At 35.5% G+C, this 14,700-nt stretch overlaps 1 protein-coding gene across 2 annotated transcripts in view; it reads left to right on the top strand.

Annotated features, from left to right (window-relative positions):
• Positions 1-14,700, top strand: part of LOC145694562 (dynein regulatory complex subunit 10-like) — a 57,607-nt gene that overhangs the window by 28,488 nt on the left and 14,419 nt on the right. Inside the window, exons 4-5 of one of the 2 annotated variants that reach the window (XM_081770892.1) lie at positions 847-976; positions 8,862-9,177. In XM_081770892.1, coding sequence (XP_081627018.1) covers positions 847-976; positions 8,862-9,089 — 358 coding nt within the window. In that variant the 3' untranslated portion in view covers positions 9,090-9,177. Of the gene's footprint in view, positions 1-846; positions 977-8,861; positions 9,178-14,700 lie in introns of those variants that run through there. The other variant, XM_081770894.1, reaches the window with a different exon arrangement.

The raw sequence follows: 14,700 nt of genomic DNA, 5'->3' as shown, positions 1-14,700 counted from the left end.
TCGAAATGTGGTATTGGAGGAAGATGGAGAAGATGAAATGGACAGAGTGAGCAACAAACGAAGATGTTTTAAAGTGGATAGGAGAGAAGAAGACACGTCTAGCCAGCATCCTTCGTAAGAAGGCCAATTGGATTGGACACATCTTGCGAAGAAATTGTCTTCTTCACACCGCCATAGAAGGAAAGATGGAAGGAAAGCGAGGAATAATAATAAGAACAACACAATTAATTGATGATTTGAGAAACAGGAGAAAATATTGGGAATTAAAAGAGAAAGCTGCGGATCGAAAAACGTGGAAGAAACATTTCCAGGCCTAAGTTAAAAAAAAATCTTTAGTCTCAGGACCTGCCGAAAGGCAGATTACATAATAATAATAATAATAATAATAATAATAATAATAATAATAATAATAATAATAATAATAATAATAATGCATCCATGTAACTAATGTTATTAGGATATTAAAATATCTAACAATTTTCTGTCAATGCACTTATAACTTTGTGACAGTGTTTATGGTAAGACTAGGTAGTTTCAGCATCATCCACGAATACCTTCGCAGACGATATCGAAAGTCTCGTTGACTATCTAGGTCCGTTGTGTTAATGCTGAAAGGGACTATTTCTGGATCAGTCCGAACCTGCAGCAGTCAATATATCCTTATGCATGATAAAGAACCCAATCGTACACTTGAAGATTGAGTTTATGTTTCATTTGAAGGAATCATATATATATATATATATATATATATATATATATATATATATATATATATACAGTATATATATATATATATATATAAATTTCGCTACTAATGTCAGTCTTTCATTTGATTTTTGTAATTAGATACAAGATTGAATCGGAGTTTATGGCCTTAATAATGAAGTATGATACAGATATGGGAGAGAGGCAGGACGATATTGAACAAAATGAAGCCGAAAATAACAGGATTCGGCAACAAATAGACGAGTTAACGGTATGTATTCTTTTTAGGAAAGTAGCAGAAAATGAATTTTAATGCCAAATAGCACAATGTTTTTGCTTTAATATTATTCCTTCTTATTCCTTTAGTTCATGCCAGGTCTATATATATAGTGAACCCAATTTCTGTTAGGGAAACTAATTTAATTTATAATTACTAATAGATCGTATGGAATACATTTTACAAAATACAATTGTACTAACATTAACAAAAAATTAGATACTTACCAATGAATCCTCTCTCGGGAAGCCTAAATATTCTTCATACGTTTACGGAATGCTGAGCTGGTTCTGTCTTCAGTGGCAAAGTAACAAGGATAAAAACGGATAGGAGATCAAAGATGTAAAACAAGGGATACATACCACTATATATTTTTACCTTGCCACTGAAGACGAAACCAGCTTGGCATTCCGAATCGTATGGAGAATATTTAGTCTTCCTATCAGAGAATTCATTGGTAAGTAGCCAATATTTCGTTAATTTGAACCATCCGCTCATGTGCCCATATATCTTATAAAGTACTAACCTTGTTTGTTCCGAGAGGATTCGAGTAGTTTCTGTCTTTAGGGTAAATTAATTGATTATCCTTTTTCAAGGTTCGAGTTCGCTTAAATCATACTATACAGAATCATTCAAGTAATGTCCGTCTGCTTTAGTCCACACGACATAGTTGTGGGACGTAAAACTCAAAGATTTCATTTCATTCAATAATATATTAATACAAAGTAACGTATTTAAACGCAGTAACATATTTTGAAAACCAACTATAATATAGGGGAGACATCAACGCATATAATTTACCTCTTCACACAAAATTATGTTTAAGTAAATGTAATAGTGCATCTACATTGATTGTTACCTGGTTCTATAGTACGAGGGATATTGTTTTTTCAACGTTCGTTAACCCACCAAAAGAAAACCACGAGAGATGATGAAACAGGGATAATAAATATTGTTCATTGGACATCGCCCATCTCCCACACAGATAGAAAAACTGTGACGTGCAATCATTGTGGAGTATCGGGCGTGAAAACATATCATGTACAATCGAAGCCCCCGCTAAGTGTGAACTGCGTGATGTGCAGAATGTGTCCCAAAAGTTATGAAATATATTTAAAAAAAAAATATATTAAGATCTGTAAATAGGGTTAATATTCTTCAAAGTACTATTTATGAGTGTGTACACATTTTTTTCTTCGACTCTTCTATGCTCAGTACGCCTCCTCAAAGGTCTCGACGGAAATCTTCAAAGCTGTTGTCACAGCCGCTTGGATAGCCTCAATACTGTCAAGACGGCGTCTTATGAGTACTTTCTTGCTCTTGGGGAACAAAAAAGAGGTCGCCTAGAGCGAGGTCGGGACTGTAGGATGGTTGCAGCAATGTTGCCACGTTATGCTTCGCCAGGAACTCACGGACGCGCAGAGACGTGTGGTTTGGCTCATTGTCGTGATGCAGTAGCCAGGGGAGACGTCTTTTCACACGCGCATAACCCTTTTCTGCAGCAGCTCATGAGCGTCTACAGCGTGTTTTCAAGTTTTGTGCAGAACTTGATTGCCCAACGTTCTTCGAAAGTATCCGCTATGACGTGGTCTCGAAACTGGGGTGAACTAAAAATCAGCGATCCTGACGCCGCCATGCTCGGAGCAAACAGACCTAAGGTACAGTCCAAAGTTGAGGATCTCGTTCATGTAACTCAACACATCCTAACGTGCTGTGACCTATCGGGACGCGGGAAATATATATCATGACTTTTGGGACATATTTTGTAATTCAATTTCTCCAGGCGACTGCTGGGTTCCCTAGAATTTCAAGATCAGATAGTTCGGAGATCATAATCTACACCTTTTACGAACCACGTGATGCACGTCATCAAGATTTTCTGCAACCAGGGATTTCCATCCTTGGGTACTCATCATGTACATCGATAATTCCTTTAAAATCTGTGCAGCACTTATGCACGTAATCATCACTTATAAAGTACCCGCCATAATCTTTACTCTTTCAACGAGGAACTGCGGCTGTATTATGCCTTTTGTGTGAATGGGATAGTCGGGAAAGAACTTCCCACTATGTGAAAAAGGGCCAAGTGAACTTTGTGGTGGACAAACACCGTGTGCGTGGCTTTTCTCGGGGTTCTCCCGTTTCGTCCCACTTGCTTCATTCCACCATTTCATTCATTAATCATCATCACTGTCTCCTTTAGCCTAACCGGCATAACCGTGGGACGTAAAACTCAAAGATTTCATTTCATTTCATTTTTATGTGAAAAAAGAGTGGACTAAACGCAATTGGACAGTTGGTGAAAAGAATGTGCAACGGGACAGTCTTGTAGATCCTAGAAATATTCTTGTTGCAGCCCTACATATAAAACTTGGACTTATTAAACAGCTTTTGAAGGCAATGGATCCCAATGGGCCAGCTTTTGCATATCTTGCTGACAAATTTCCTCGACTGACAGCTGCAAAAATAAGAGAGGGCGTGTTTGTAGGTCCACAGATACGAGAACTGCAGAAAGATAGAGGTTTTGAGGCATGTCTCACAGAGAAAGAAAAGCACGCATGGATGAGTTTTACGAAAGTAACCCAAAACTTCCTTGGGAGAAGACGGGACCCTAAATACAAGGAGATGATGGATGAAATGCTTGCAGCTTATCAAGATTTAGGGTGCAAAATGTCCTTGAGGGTGCATGTCATGAACTCACATCTGGATTACTTCCCCAGTAATTGCTGTGACATATCCGATGAACATGGAGAAAGATTTCATAAAGATATATCCACCATTGTAAAACGCTATGAAGAAAAGTGGATGCTGGCAGACTATTGCTGGTGTATCATTAGCGACAAGAGAGACACTCAGTACAAAATAAAAAAGTAAACCATTTTGTACGGTCGACAGCTGTTTCACATACCTACAATTCTATGTAATAGTGTCAACAATATATAGTAATGCTTTACAAACACAAACATTACTATACTCCAAAACTATCCCTGATGCAGAAAAACTAAAATCAGATTTGAATTCAGGAGTGAAAAATCCTTTGAAAATCACTACTTTGTTACCCAGAAATAGAACTTTTTTGTAGAACAGTGTTATTTTTGTATTACATATCGGTACTTTCGCAATGTATCGTAGGTGCTATAATTCTGTGTTAACTATGACATGAAAATTCGGAGTTATAAAGAGATTGAATTTAATGTATGGTAAGTTATTTAGTCGTCCCATATTATATATATCTACAACAAAATTTGTACTGAGAAGAAATTTCGGAGTAATAATGGTTCATATTACTTACTTTTGTGAAGCTCCTCTTGACGTGGTTATTTGCATCAAACAGCATTTATGAAACCAATAATAAGTTCTATGTAATCATATTATATTGTGCATATTAGTGCTATTAGTTTTTGTACATGCCAAGAAAAAAAAAAGTCGTGAGTTTAATGCGAATTGAAAAATTGAGAGTTATATTGTAGTCATTCTTTGTTCTGTTCACAATAACAATTTTTTACTAAGAAATCTCGGAGTAATGACTATTTAACATTTATTTATGAAATTAGTGATAATACTATCCCAATCTCTGCCTCAATTCCCCTTTTTCAGTATTCAGCTTAGGTTTTTTTATGTTAATAAAATATGCCTCAAAAACTTCCTTTGAGTAGATGCTGTAGCATAATATAAAGCAATAAGTTTGATAACCAATTATACAGGGTGATTTTTTTTAAACTCACAGATTTCATTTGGGTCTAGAATTTCTAACTGAAGTTCAATTTTCATGCGGTTTGTGGCAATTGATCAAGGAAGGATGAGAGATTTATGGGACTATGTCTACTGGTTTAAATTCATCCGGAGTAATATCGATTACTCCTCAAGAAAAACAGCAAATTTCGCCAATGTGCCTTGCAATTGGAATGAAGTGCGGTGCGGTGTGGAGATTTGAGTTTTTTCGTTAGATAGCAACCTCACCAAGGTCAATAAGAAACAGGAAACTGGGCCGGCTGTATTGGGAATTGTGTTGTACAGTTCTGTGCTACTGCGTGAGTATGATCAGCGCACAGTGAGAATAGTGTACTCTTTAGAACAACATGAGTTTATCGTTAAAACTTTGGAGGACGGAATCTGTTGTTACTATGCAAAGGGCAAACAAATTAACCTCATATTCTTCCTCAGACAAGAACATAATGTGGTCACTAGTGAATAAATTGGAAGAAACAGGATCGCTTCTGAGTGAGACAGGGAAGCATCGGATCCCGCAGGCGGGTATTGTGAAAGATGTCAGTTATCGACTCCTTAGGTCGCCCAAGAAATCTCTTCGTCGTTTGTGGCAAGAAACCGGCTATAGCTCTTCAACATGTGATTTATGGGTGTTACCACTAACGCTTAATTTGTATTCTCACTAACACTTAATTTGTTTTCTGCAGTTTCGCTTCAAAAATCCAAAACCTCATTCTAATTGTAAGGTACACTGGCGAAAATTTGCTGTTTTTCTTGAAGTATGATCGATATTATTCCGGATGAATTTAAACCAGTAATCATAGTCCCATAATTCTCCCATCCTTCCTTGATCATTTGCCAGAAACCGCATGAAAATCGGACTTCAGTTAGAAATCCTAGACCCAAATGAAATCCGTGAGTTTTAAAAAGAATCACCCTGTAGTATCTTTATAATTTGAAGTATAAATTCAAAAACTAAATTCACATTGGAATTGGAAAACAATAACCTCATTAATTTCCTAGATATTACTTTTTACAAGCTACACGATAAATTTCACTCAAAAATTTATAGGAATCCTTCCTCCGTTCAATATAAATCTGGACATCCATGAAAAATTAATTTGAATATATAGATTAATATGTATATTAGACCCTATAGATTAGTTACTTACTTTACCTATTGATCTTGATTATGAATTTGTACACACTACTAATGTAAGGTTTACTAATGGTTACATTGGTTGGCTCGCGGAAACAGGCTTACAACATTGTCAACAGTTTAAAAAAAAATGTAAAAATCAATCAAGTGGACAAATAGATTTCCTTTCCTCTTATTTACATGCTTGTTGTCTAGATTTCAGAAAAATCGTAATAAAGGAACTTAAAAATTAGTTTAAAACTACCTAGGGATCTGGAAAGATCTTAGAGCCAATACAAAAGTTATTTTATTATGGTCAAAAACTCTTACGAATTTCGTGCTCTTGTAAGATCATCAAGGAACATCAGCACTAGATTGAAAGAACACATAAATGAATCTTGAGACAATTAATCGTTTCTGATGAAGAGGACTTTGACTTACAAAATTAATAATTTCCATTACGTGAAACATTAAATTATATATATAACCAAGCAGCAATCAATGTAGGTAATGCACTATCACATCTACGTAAACATAATTTTATGGAGAGACATAAGAGTTGATACCTTTTGTATTATAGTGGGTTTTCAAAATATACATTACTTCCTATTAATACATAATTGAATGATTTACAGCTGACGTTGAAGTGCAAGCATATAAAGAACCTCCTGAATTATATGATTTATGCTAATGCGAACCTTGAAAACGAATAATTGATTTATTTGTCAGAAATATAGAAATTACTTTAATCTTCTAGTAATACAGACACGGTAGGTACAATTTTAAATTAATTTACTTACAAGACCTAGACGCAGATGGGAGGATAATATTAAGATAGACCTCGCAGAAATATGAATACTAAATAGGAACTGAATCCAATCGGCTAAAGACAGAAGTCAATGGGGAGCTGCATCGAACCTCCGGGTTCCATAGGCCATAGAGTTAATTAGGTAGTTATTTAAGAAGTAGAGTGATTTACTTTTATTGATTTTGAGTCCTTTAATTTCATTATTTTCGTGAATAATGCTATAGAGTTCAATGTAATTAATGTTTTAAGATTTGTTTTTCTTTCTTGGTAAAAATGTTTAATTGTTACAGAAGAAATTAAAGAAGTAATAAAATACATTTTAAATGATCATAACAAAAATTTAGTACTCACCTAAGCATCCAAATAGTACTCCGAACGCAAACGTTTCAGCGATAACATGTCGCCGTGTTCAATGTATATCCGTTAAAATAATTTCATTGCTTGAACTACACTTTTTGATCGATTTTCCTCACTGTAGAAATAATGTATAAGATCCTTGAATTATTGTTGTTAAATTTCCTTGCTAATAACCTATGATATATTCTCATTACTTTTATGCTTGTTACAAGGCAAGTCATCACTAGTTGCCACCATAACGTGATTCGACAAACAAATGTACTAATTCTCATAATGGAAATGAATCTAGATCTCCGCGACAAATAACTAATACTCAATTACAATTTAGTATATCTTAATTTATTCTTTAATTCAATGAACGCAGATTACAAACAACAACCAATTGGTTACGTTCATCATTACATAATCAAATTATCAACTTAATATGGTGTAAACAAAATCACATATATATTTTAACGTCTTTTGGTTCCTAACATTCAGATCGGACAGTGTACGTATATCGTACCAGATACATATTTCCACTGTTACAATATAGACTCGAACAGAATCTTTTCTGTTGAAACAATTTTTAATGATTATTAAAATATTGCTTTTAAATTTCCTGGTTTTATAACCTGTGTTGTTTTCCTATGACTGACAAGTTATGTAGGTATGTACCACAAAGTAAACTATTCCACCTCGCTTTGTTCCAAGAATCCTACAGGGGGAAGACTTATTATACATGCGCTGACTTCCCATTACTGATCCTAAATTTGGTGTGATAAAAGGTTCGACGAGATATATCTGTGCTGATAAACTTTATTATTTCACATTTCTTTGTCGCGTTCGAATTACTGTTAAGATACTTAGGAAGTTCTCACTTTTCGTTATTATTATGTTACAGATTTTTTTTTAATAAGTGGTTGTTAGTTATAATACAGGATTTCTACAAACCTGGAAAGTAAGAGAGAGTCAGAGAAATTATGTGTATGGGTTTTCTCGGGGTTCTCCCGTTCTTCCCACTTTCTCCATTCCACCATTTCATTCATTTCTCATCATCACTGTCTCTTTTAGCCTAACCGGCATAGCCGTGGGACGTAAAACTTAAAGATTTCATTTCTGTTTTGCGATCAACTCGTGTGTTAACATTCATAAACATAAATGTGAATTTTGATCTCAGTTCTGTGTCAGTTGTATCCATATATATCTTGATATTGACGAAATTGCCCGTGACCTTTACTGAAAGTCTCAAAACGAGTTAGGGAAGTTTTAGTCGGATATATGATATGAATCACCCCCGTGTCATCCTTAGGCTTACCGCTCGCATTTGTATTCGACCCTCCTCGAGCTCTCACCTCAAAGCGAAGCTATCACTCCCTTCATTCAGCTTAAAATCTGGTGACGGTTGACGATGCCCTGTGATTGATTGAGGGCGATCATGGCAGTCTTGGCTGTTATGGTTTTAACACTTAAGTTCCGATAAATATATTATTAGTTACAAGGGGAAAATTGCAGAATTTGATCATCCGGCGGATATAGCAATATTCATTCCTACATTAGTACAACATAAAGAAAATTATACACCTAAGAGAGATCTTTATCAAGTCAGTAATTAGTTTGTCCTGTATTTTCCTACTACTTTCTTGTGATTTTCTTCGTAAGCTATAATCTGTGTAACTTCTGTTCTGTAGTTTAGTATTTTCTTTTCTATTCCTACAGTTCAACAGTCAAGTGGAAAATAAAGCTTGAATGTATGTATCTTTATAAAGAGTTAAATGCATGCAGTGTACTTAAATACGATATGACAATGGTGTGAAGTGTGAAATTAATTCATATATGTGGTATTAAATTAATATTTTGCCGAGTATAATATATAAATACGTTTGCAGGCAATTTTTGAAGAGCAGGAACTGGAATACAATGAACTAATGGCGGAGAAACGGGCTATTGAAAGAGAAGAACTTCGACAGCGCGTTCTGAACATGCAAAGGAACCGAGCGGCTCGTATTATTCAACAATCGTGGCACAAATACAAAGCTTATCAGGAGGAGAAAGCGAGGCTGAAAAAACAAATGAAAGCTGCTAGGAAAAAACATAGAAAGGAACGAGCGAGTTAAAAATCCCTGATTGGTTTCTCACTTACAGAAAGACATTGGTGTGCAGAGGAAAGTAATATATGGTAACATTGTACAGGGTGATTTTTTTTTTAAACTCGCGGATTTCACTTGGGTCTAGAATTTCTAACTGAAGTCCGATTTACATGTGGTTTGCTGCAAATGATTAAGGAAGGATGGGAGATTTATGGGACTATGTTTGCTGGTTTAAATTCATCCAGGGTAATATCTATCGTCCTGAAGAAAACAGAAAATTTTCGCCAGTGTACCTTACAATTGGAATGAGCTTCGGTGCGGTGTGAGATTTGAGATTTCTTCGTTAGAAGGCAACCTCGCAAAAGTCAATAAGAAATAGGAAACTTTGCCGCTGTATTGCAAATTGTGTTGTACTGTTTTGTGCTATTGTGTGAGTACAGTGAGAATAGTGTACTCTTTGGAACAACTTCAATTTATTGTTTAAAGTTTTGGAGAACAGAGTCTGTAGTTGCTATCCAAAGAACATTCAGAAACAAATTTGCCTTATGTTCTGCCCTAGACAGGAACATAATGTGGTCGCTAGTGAATAAATTAGAAGAAACAGGATCACTTCTGAATGAGACAGGGAAGCATCGTACACCGCAGGTGGCTGTTGTGGAAGACGTCAGTGATCGATTCCTTAGGTCGCCTAAGAAATCTCTCCGTCGTTTGTGGAAAGAAAGAGCCTATAGCTATTCAACATGTGATTTATAGGTATTACCACTAACACTTAATATGTGTTGTCATTTAACACTTGATTTGTATTCTGCAATTTCGCTTCAAAAGTCCAAAATCTCAATCCAATTGTAAGGTACACTGGCGAAAATTTGTTGTTTTTCTTGAGACGTGATCGATATTACCAAGGATGAATTTAAATCAGTAAACATAATCCCATAAATCTCCCATCCTTGCTTGATCATTTGCCATGAAAAGCACGAAAATCGGACTTCAGTTAGAAATTCTAGACCCAAATGAAATCCGTGAGTTTAAAAAATATCACCCTGTGCAATAAAAGAAGCAAGACGTGAGGGGAAGAGATTGTACTAAGTTAAACTTCTCGTTCTCGAAAGTATCACTCTGCTGCAACATCACTAATCAACATCTTAATTAACGTAGTCTGCAAATAATCAAGTGCGTTTCATATTTTTTTGAAGGTGAACTTATAATCTACATTACCACATTCTCATTTTATAAGCCGCCATTTTAAAATACAATAAAAGTGGTAACTCTTGAGGGAAGTCACATCGGTAAAAATTTCAAATTTTGGCTAGAAACGAAAGGGAAGAAAGCTTAACTAATATATTGATTCTTGTATACAGTTCGCGCGGAAAGTATTGACGTGACGCAAGTGAAAGCTAGAACCACAAATACAAAGACACCGAACACAAGAATACTTATGGGATAGTCAGTATTTTGTTGGACTTCCTTTCGTCTTCTTGCATGCTTTCAGTAGCTCTGGAACACTCAAGAAGAGATTTGGAGGGTAATAAGTGGCTAATTGTCCTAAACCTTTCATATGGCAGCTTCCAGCACACGCAATGTAGAGATGTCCATACCCTGTAAACGTCTCTTCATGACAGACCATAGGTTCTCTATGATGTTTAAGACTGGACTATACCCTAGTCAATCTTCAAAGAATGATACACAAGCATATTTAAGCCAAGATACCACACTTTTGGCTGTATGACAAGGAGCTCATATTGCATAAAAAAGACGCTCCATTTTTTGCAAAGGACGATTCCAATACATCGTTTAATAGCTCAAAATAGAGCAACTGATTCATATTCTGGTTTCTAGAGAGAGTAACTAACTCTCCTACACCACTATAACTAAAGGAACCCAAGACCACGATAGTGGCAGGGTGTTTTACAGATGGGCATGTGTGCTGAGGAAGGGTGAAATCGTCACCAGGAAGGCGGTACATTCGCTGGTAGCCAGTGCCACTAACGGAAAACGTGGCTTCAATTTTTTTTTTTTTTTTTTTTTTTTTAACAGGAAGCTAGTCTTTTCTTACGATGATCCTCTGTTTCCAGCTTCAGACCCGTTTGCCTAAAGATATCTTTGATTTTTTTTTTTTTTTTTTTTAACAAGCTTTAAACAGAGCAATCACCGCCTTAGTTTCACCAGGCATCAGAACGCAGTAAGGCATCTTGCCACAAAGAAATGAGATCGCAACACACATAGAGCAGCATCAAAATTACATGAAATACCAAGAGCACGTGCACACTCCAAGTAATGCTGTCGACACACCAGAGCAAATTGAAACTTGTTACTCTGCAGCAAGTAACACAACAGGCGGGTGTTTCCTGCCAGCAAGCGACAATATTTTACGCGGTGTCATTAAGGAAGTACGCGGATGGTGTGTAAAAACGCGAAAAATATTGATACTAAGCTTTAGGCGTCAATACTTTCCGCGCGCACTGTACAGTTTTCTGAAACTGTATAAAGCTTCATTATTATTATTATTATTAACTTTGTAACAGTAAAATTAAAATTTTTACAGATTTAGCTTCCCTTAAAACCCCCCACTGCAGTTGGTACTAGTCTACTACAATCATCGATATACGTGGGGAATTCAGAAAATAAAAGACCATTTAGTTATACAAAACGAAAAATACAATATTTATTGGGAAGAACAATTCTGTTACATACCTGAAACTTCGTTCAGTTCTCTACATAATCAGCACCTTCATTTAAACATTTGTCGTATCTGTTTACAAGCTTCATAATTCCCAGGTTATACTGTTCTGCCCCCAGTTCATTAACCCAGGTGGTCACTGCATTCTCCAACTCGTCAGCACGTCCAAAACGTTTTCAGAACAAAAAAAAAAAAAAAAAAAAAAAAAAAACTTTCAGAACGTGGAAATCGCAATAACAATTTTCATTGATCGTAGTGCCTTTTGGCATGAAATTCAGCAAAAGACCACCACTATGATCCCAAAAGACGGTTGCCATGACCTTTCATGTTGATTTTTTTTTTTTTTTTTTTTTTTTAATGAGGGACAATCTCATTCAAATGATTAGTGTTTTCTCAAATGATTAGTGCATGGGTTGATGTGAGACACACAGATCACAATTTGATCAAGAATGGCGTCTCCATCTGAGTGATATCGTATCAAAAATGTGATGGCAGTGACCACCTGCCTTAATGAACTGGCGGAAGCAGAGTATAACATGGGAATTTTGAAGCTCGTGAATAGATACAATAAATGTTTAAATGAAGGTGGTGATTATGTAGAGAAGTGAAGTAAGCTTCAGGTTATATAACAGACTTTTTTTTTTCAATAAATGTCGTGTTTTGTATAACTAAACAGTGTTTATTTTCTGGATGACACTCGTACGTAATTTATGTCAAAACAGATTCCGTAAAGACAAAATGTACTATTGGTACTAATGATTTGAAAATTACTTATATAAATAATGGAGAACTCCTGGTATCAGTGATTCAAAACAACCGGTACTTATGGTTGAGAGCTGCATATGCGCAACTTGTAAATGATATGGTAAATTATTGTTATTATCATTTTCATATACATTCTGAGGAAATAAGAAAATAGTGCTTTCGTATTGGAAATATCCATGAGGTTTTATGTCTTCACTTTTGCACTTCTTTGGTACAGATAAGAATTAAAAATACTCATTAACCTATTTTTGAAAAAAAAAGGAAAAAATTTGCGGCTTATATAACAGTCGTTTAAGAAATTATTCTAGGTAAAATAAAGTATGAGACGTATGCATGCGAGGATACAGTAAATGTTTCTGAAAGTTGAATAAAAATGAATAAAAGAGAGTTTGGAGTGGAATCAGGAGAGGTGGAGAATAAATATGTTTAAGCAACAAGTGACAGTGTATCGAAGTCTGGCTCAGAATGGATAAAAATGTGATTTTTTTAATAGCCTTAAAGAGACTGTATGTGAAACATTCCGTCCTTCCTCTTCATTCTATTTCATGCTTCTTTTAACCCTTTCCACATGAGAGTAGAAATTCTTAGATTATTTTCATGAAACCGGTTTTTCCATACTACATGAAACCTGTATAGAACATATTTATTAAAACAATGCGTGAGTCCATCATAGGTCCTGACAAAGTGGACCCGCACAATTGTGCGCGATTTGAAGCCGTAGTGAGCGTGAAAAACGAAAAATTCTCGCTTGTGTAATACAGAAAAGCTACCTGCATGATTGTGCGAGCGGAAAGGGTTAATAGCTAAGCACTTGATATATATGTACTAGACAATAGTGGAAATAGTAGATTGCTTATGTCAAAGGAAAAAGAAAAACTTTTATGCATAACTTGACAAGAAGTGGTTAGATTGTAAACCATTTATAACGTTACGTGGCAGCATGGCTTTTGTATTGTCTCTTTTCAATTATCAAGCTTTAGTTCTAGGAGCAATTTGATTCGTATAAAAAGTTCCCGTATTTTTTAAATATATTATCTTTATTCATTTGTATAATGAAAGAAATTGTTTATTTGGATTGAAAACATCATTCAAGCATTTGCTTCATAGAGTGAAGAGTACTGCACAAAGAAGGCCTGGGGATCGACTTTCGGATTTATAATTTTTTCTTAAAGCTTCATGTACGCTCTTTGTGAGTGAGTCTGTGAAAATATAAAAAAATAATGATTTGATCATAATTATCTTTACTCTGAGATTCTTTGTTTTAAGATATGTACGAGAAATGAATGGTGCCTGACCGTTGCTAAAATAATATCAAGGTGCTAATAATAAAAAATTAATTTCATAGTGGGAAGCATCACCTTGATTCACATGAATCATTTTTGTAAAGTGTATGGATGAATTTTCCTCCTTCATTGCGTGCGCAAGGAAAGGTGGCTTCTGACAGTTGCGTAGAGCACGTGGAGTATTGCAGGCGCTGTTGTCAGAGGCTCCGCAACAGAGACAGCAGCTCTGGCGACATTTAACAAGTCGTCTCAACTACCGGCAACAGCGCGGTCAGTGACATTCGTTGCCTAGAAACAGCGTGAAAGAATACTGCCGTGATTGGCGAACAATCCTCCCTCTCGGTTTGTTTACAATCATGTGCAGCTATTTGTCAGAGGCCACCTTTCAGTAACTCGATAATAGATCTGTATTATTTGAACAAATCGAAGTTATGGATTGCTTGAAAAAGGGCAAGGTTGTCAAAGAAAATATATTTAAATAAATAAAATAAATAAAGAGCATGAAACGTGAAGAAAAGCTCACACTATACGGAAGTTACTTCACGAAACTTACAAAGACTTCTGGCATGTATTAGACAGCTTGTGACTGCAAAAAATTGGTAAGCTTGACAAACTTTCCAACTTTTGTGGTGTATCGTTGACGTTCTGCGAGTCTTATCATCATTCTGTTTTTTCTTTTTGTTTCTCGTTTGTGATTGGCTCTCTCAGAAAATGGAACCACAACGGTATTCTAATGTTTAGAAGTTCTCAGGTGTAAAACTTGTAAAATACATATTAGAAATAATTTTTCCAAGCAATATGGTAGGATTGGTAATATTGAAGTTGCAGCCGAGACCTCCTGACAAAAATATTTTATACAGTATATAACCAACGATAGGTTTATTACATATATAGTAACTCTATGGTAGAAGAA

This window comes from Thermobia domestica, chromosome 9 (genome assembly GCF_964235325.1).
Source record: "Thermobia domestica chromosome 9, izTheDome1.hap1.1, whole genome shotgun sequence".
Classification (NCBI taxonomy): domain Eukaryota; kingdom Metazoa; phylum Arthropoda; class Insecta; order Zygentoma; family Lepismatidae; genus Thermobia; species Thermobia domestica.
The sequence above is the reverse complement of the archived record's forward strand: the minus strand, read 5'-3'. Positions and strand labels throughout refer to the sequence as shown.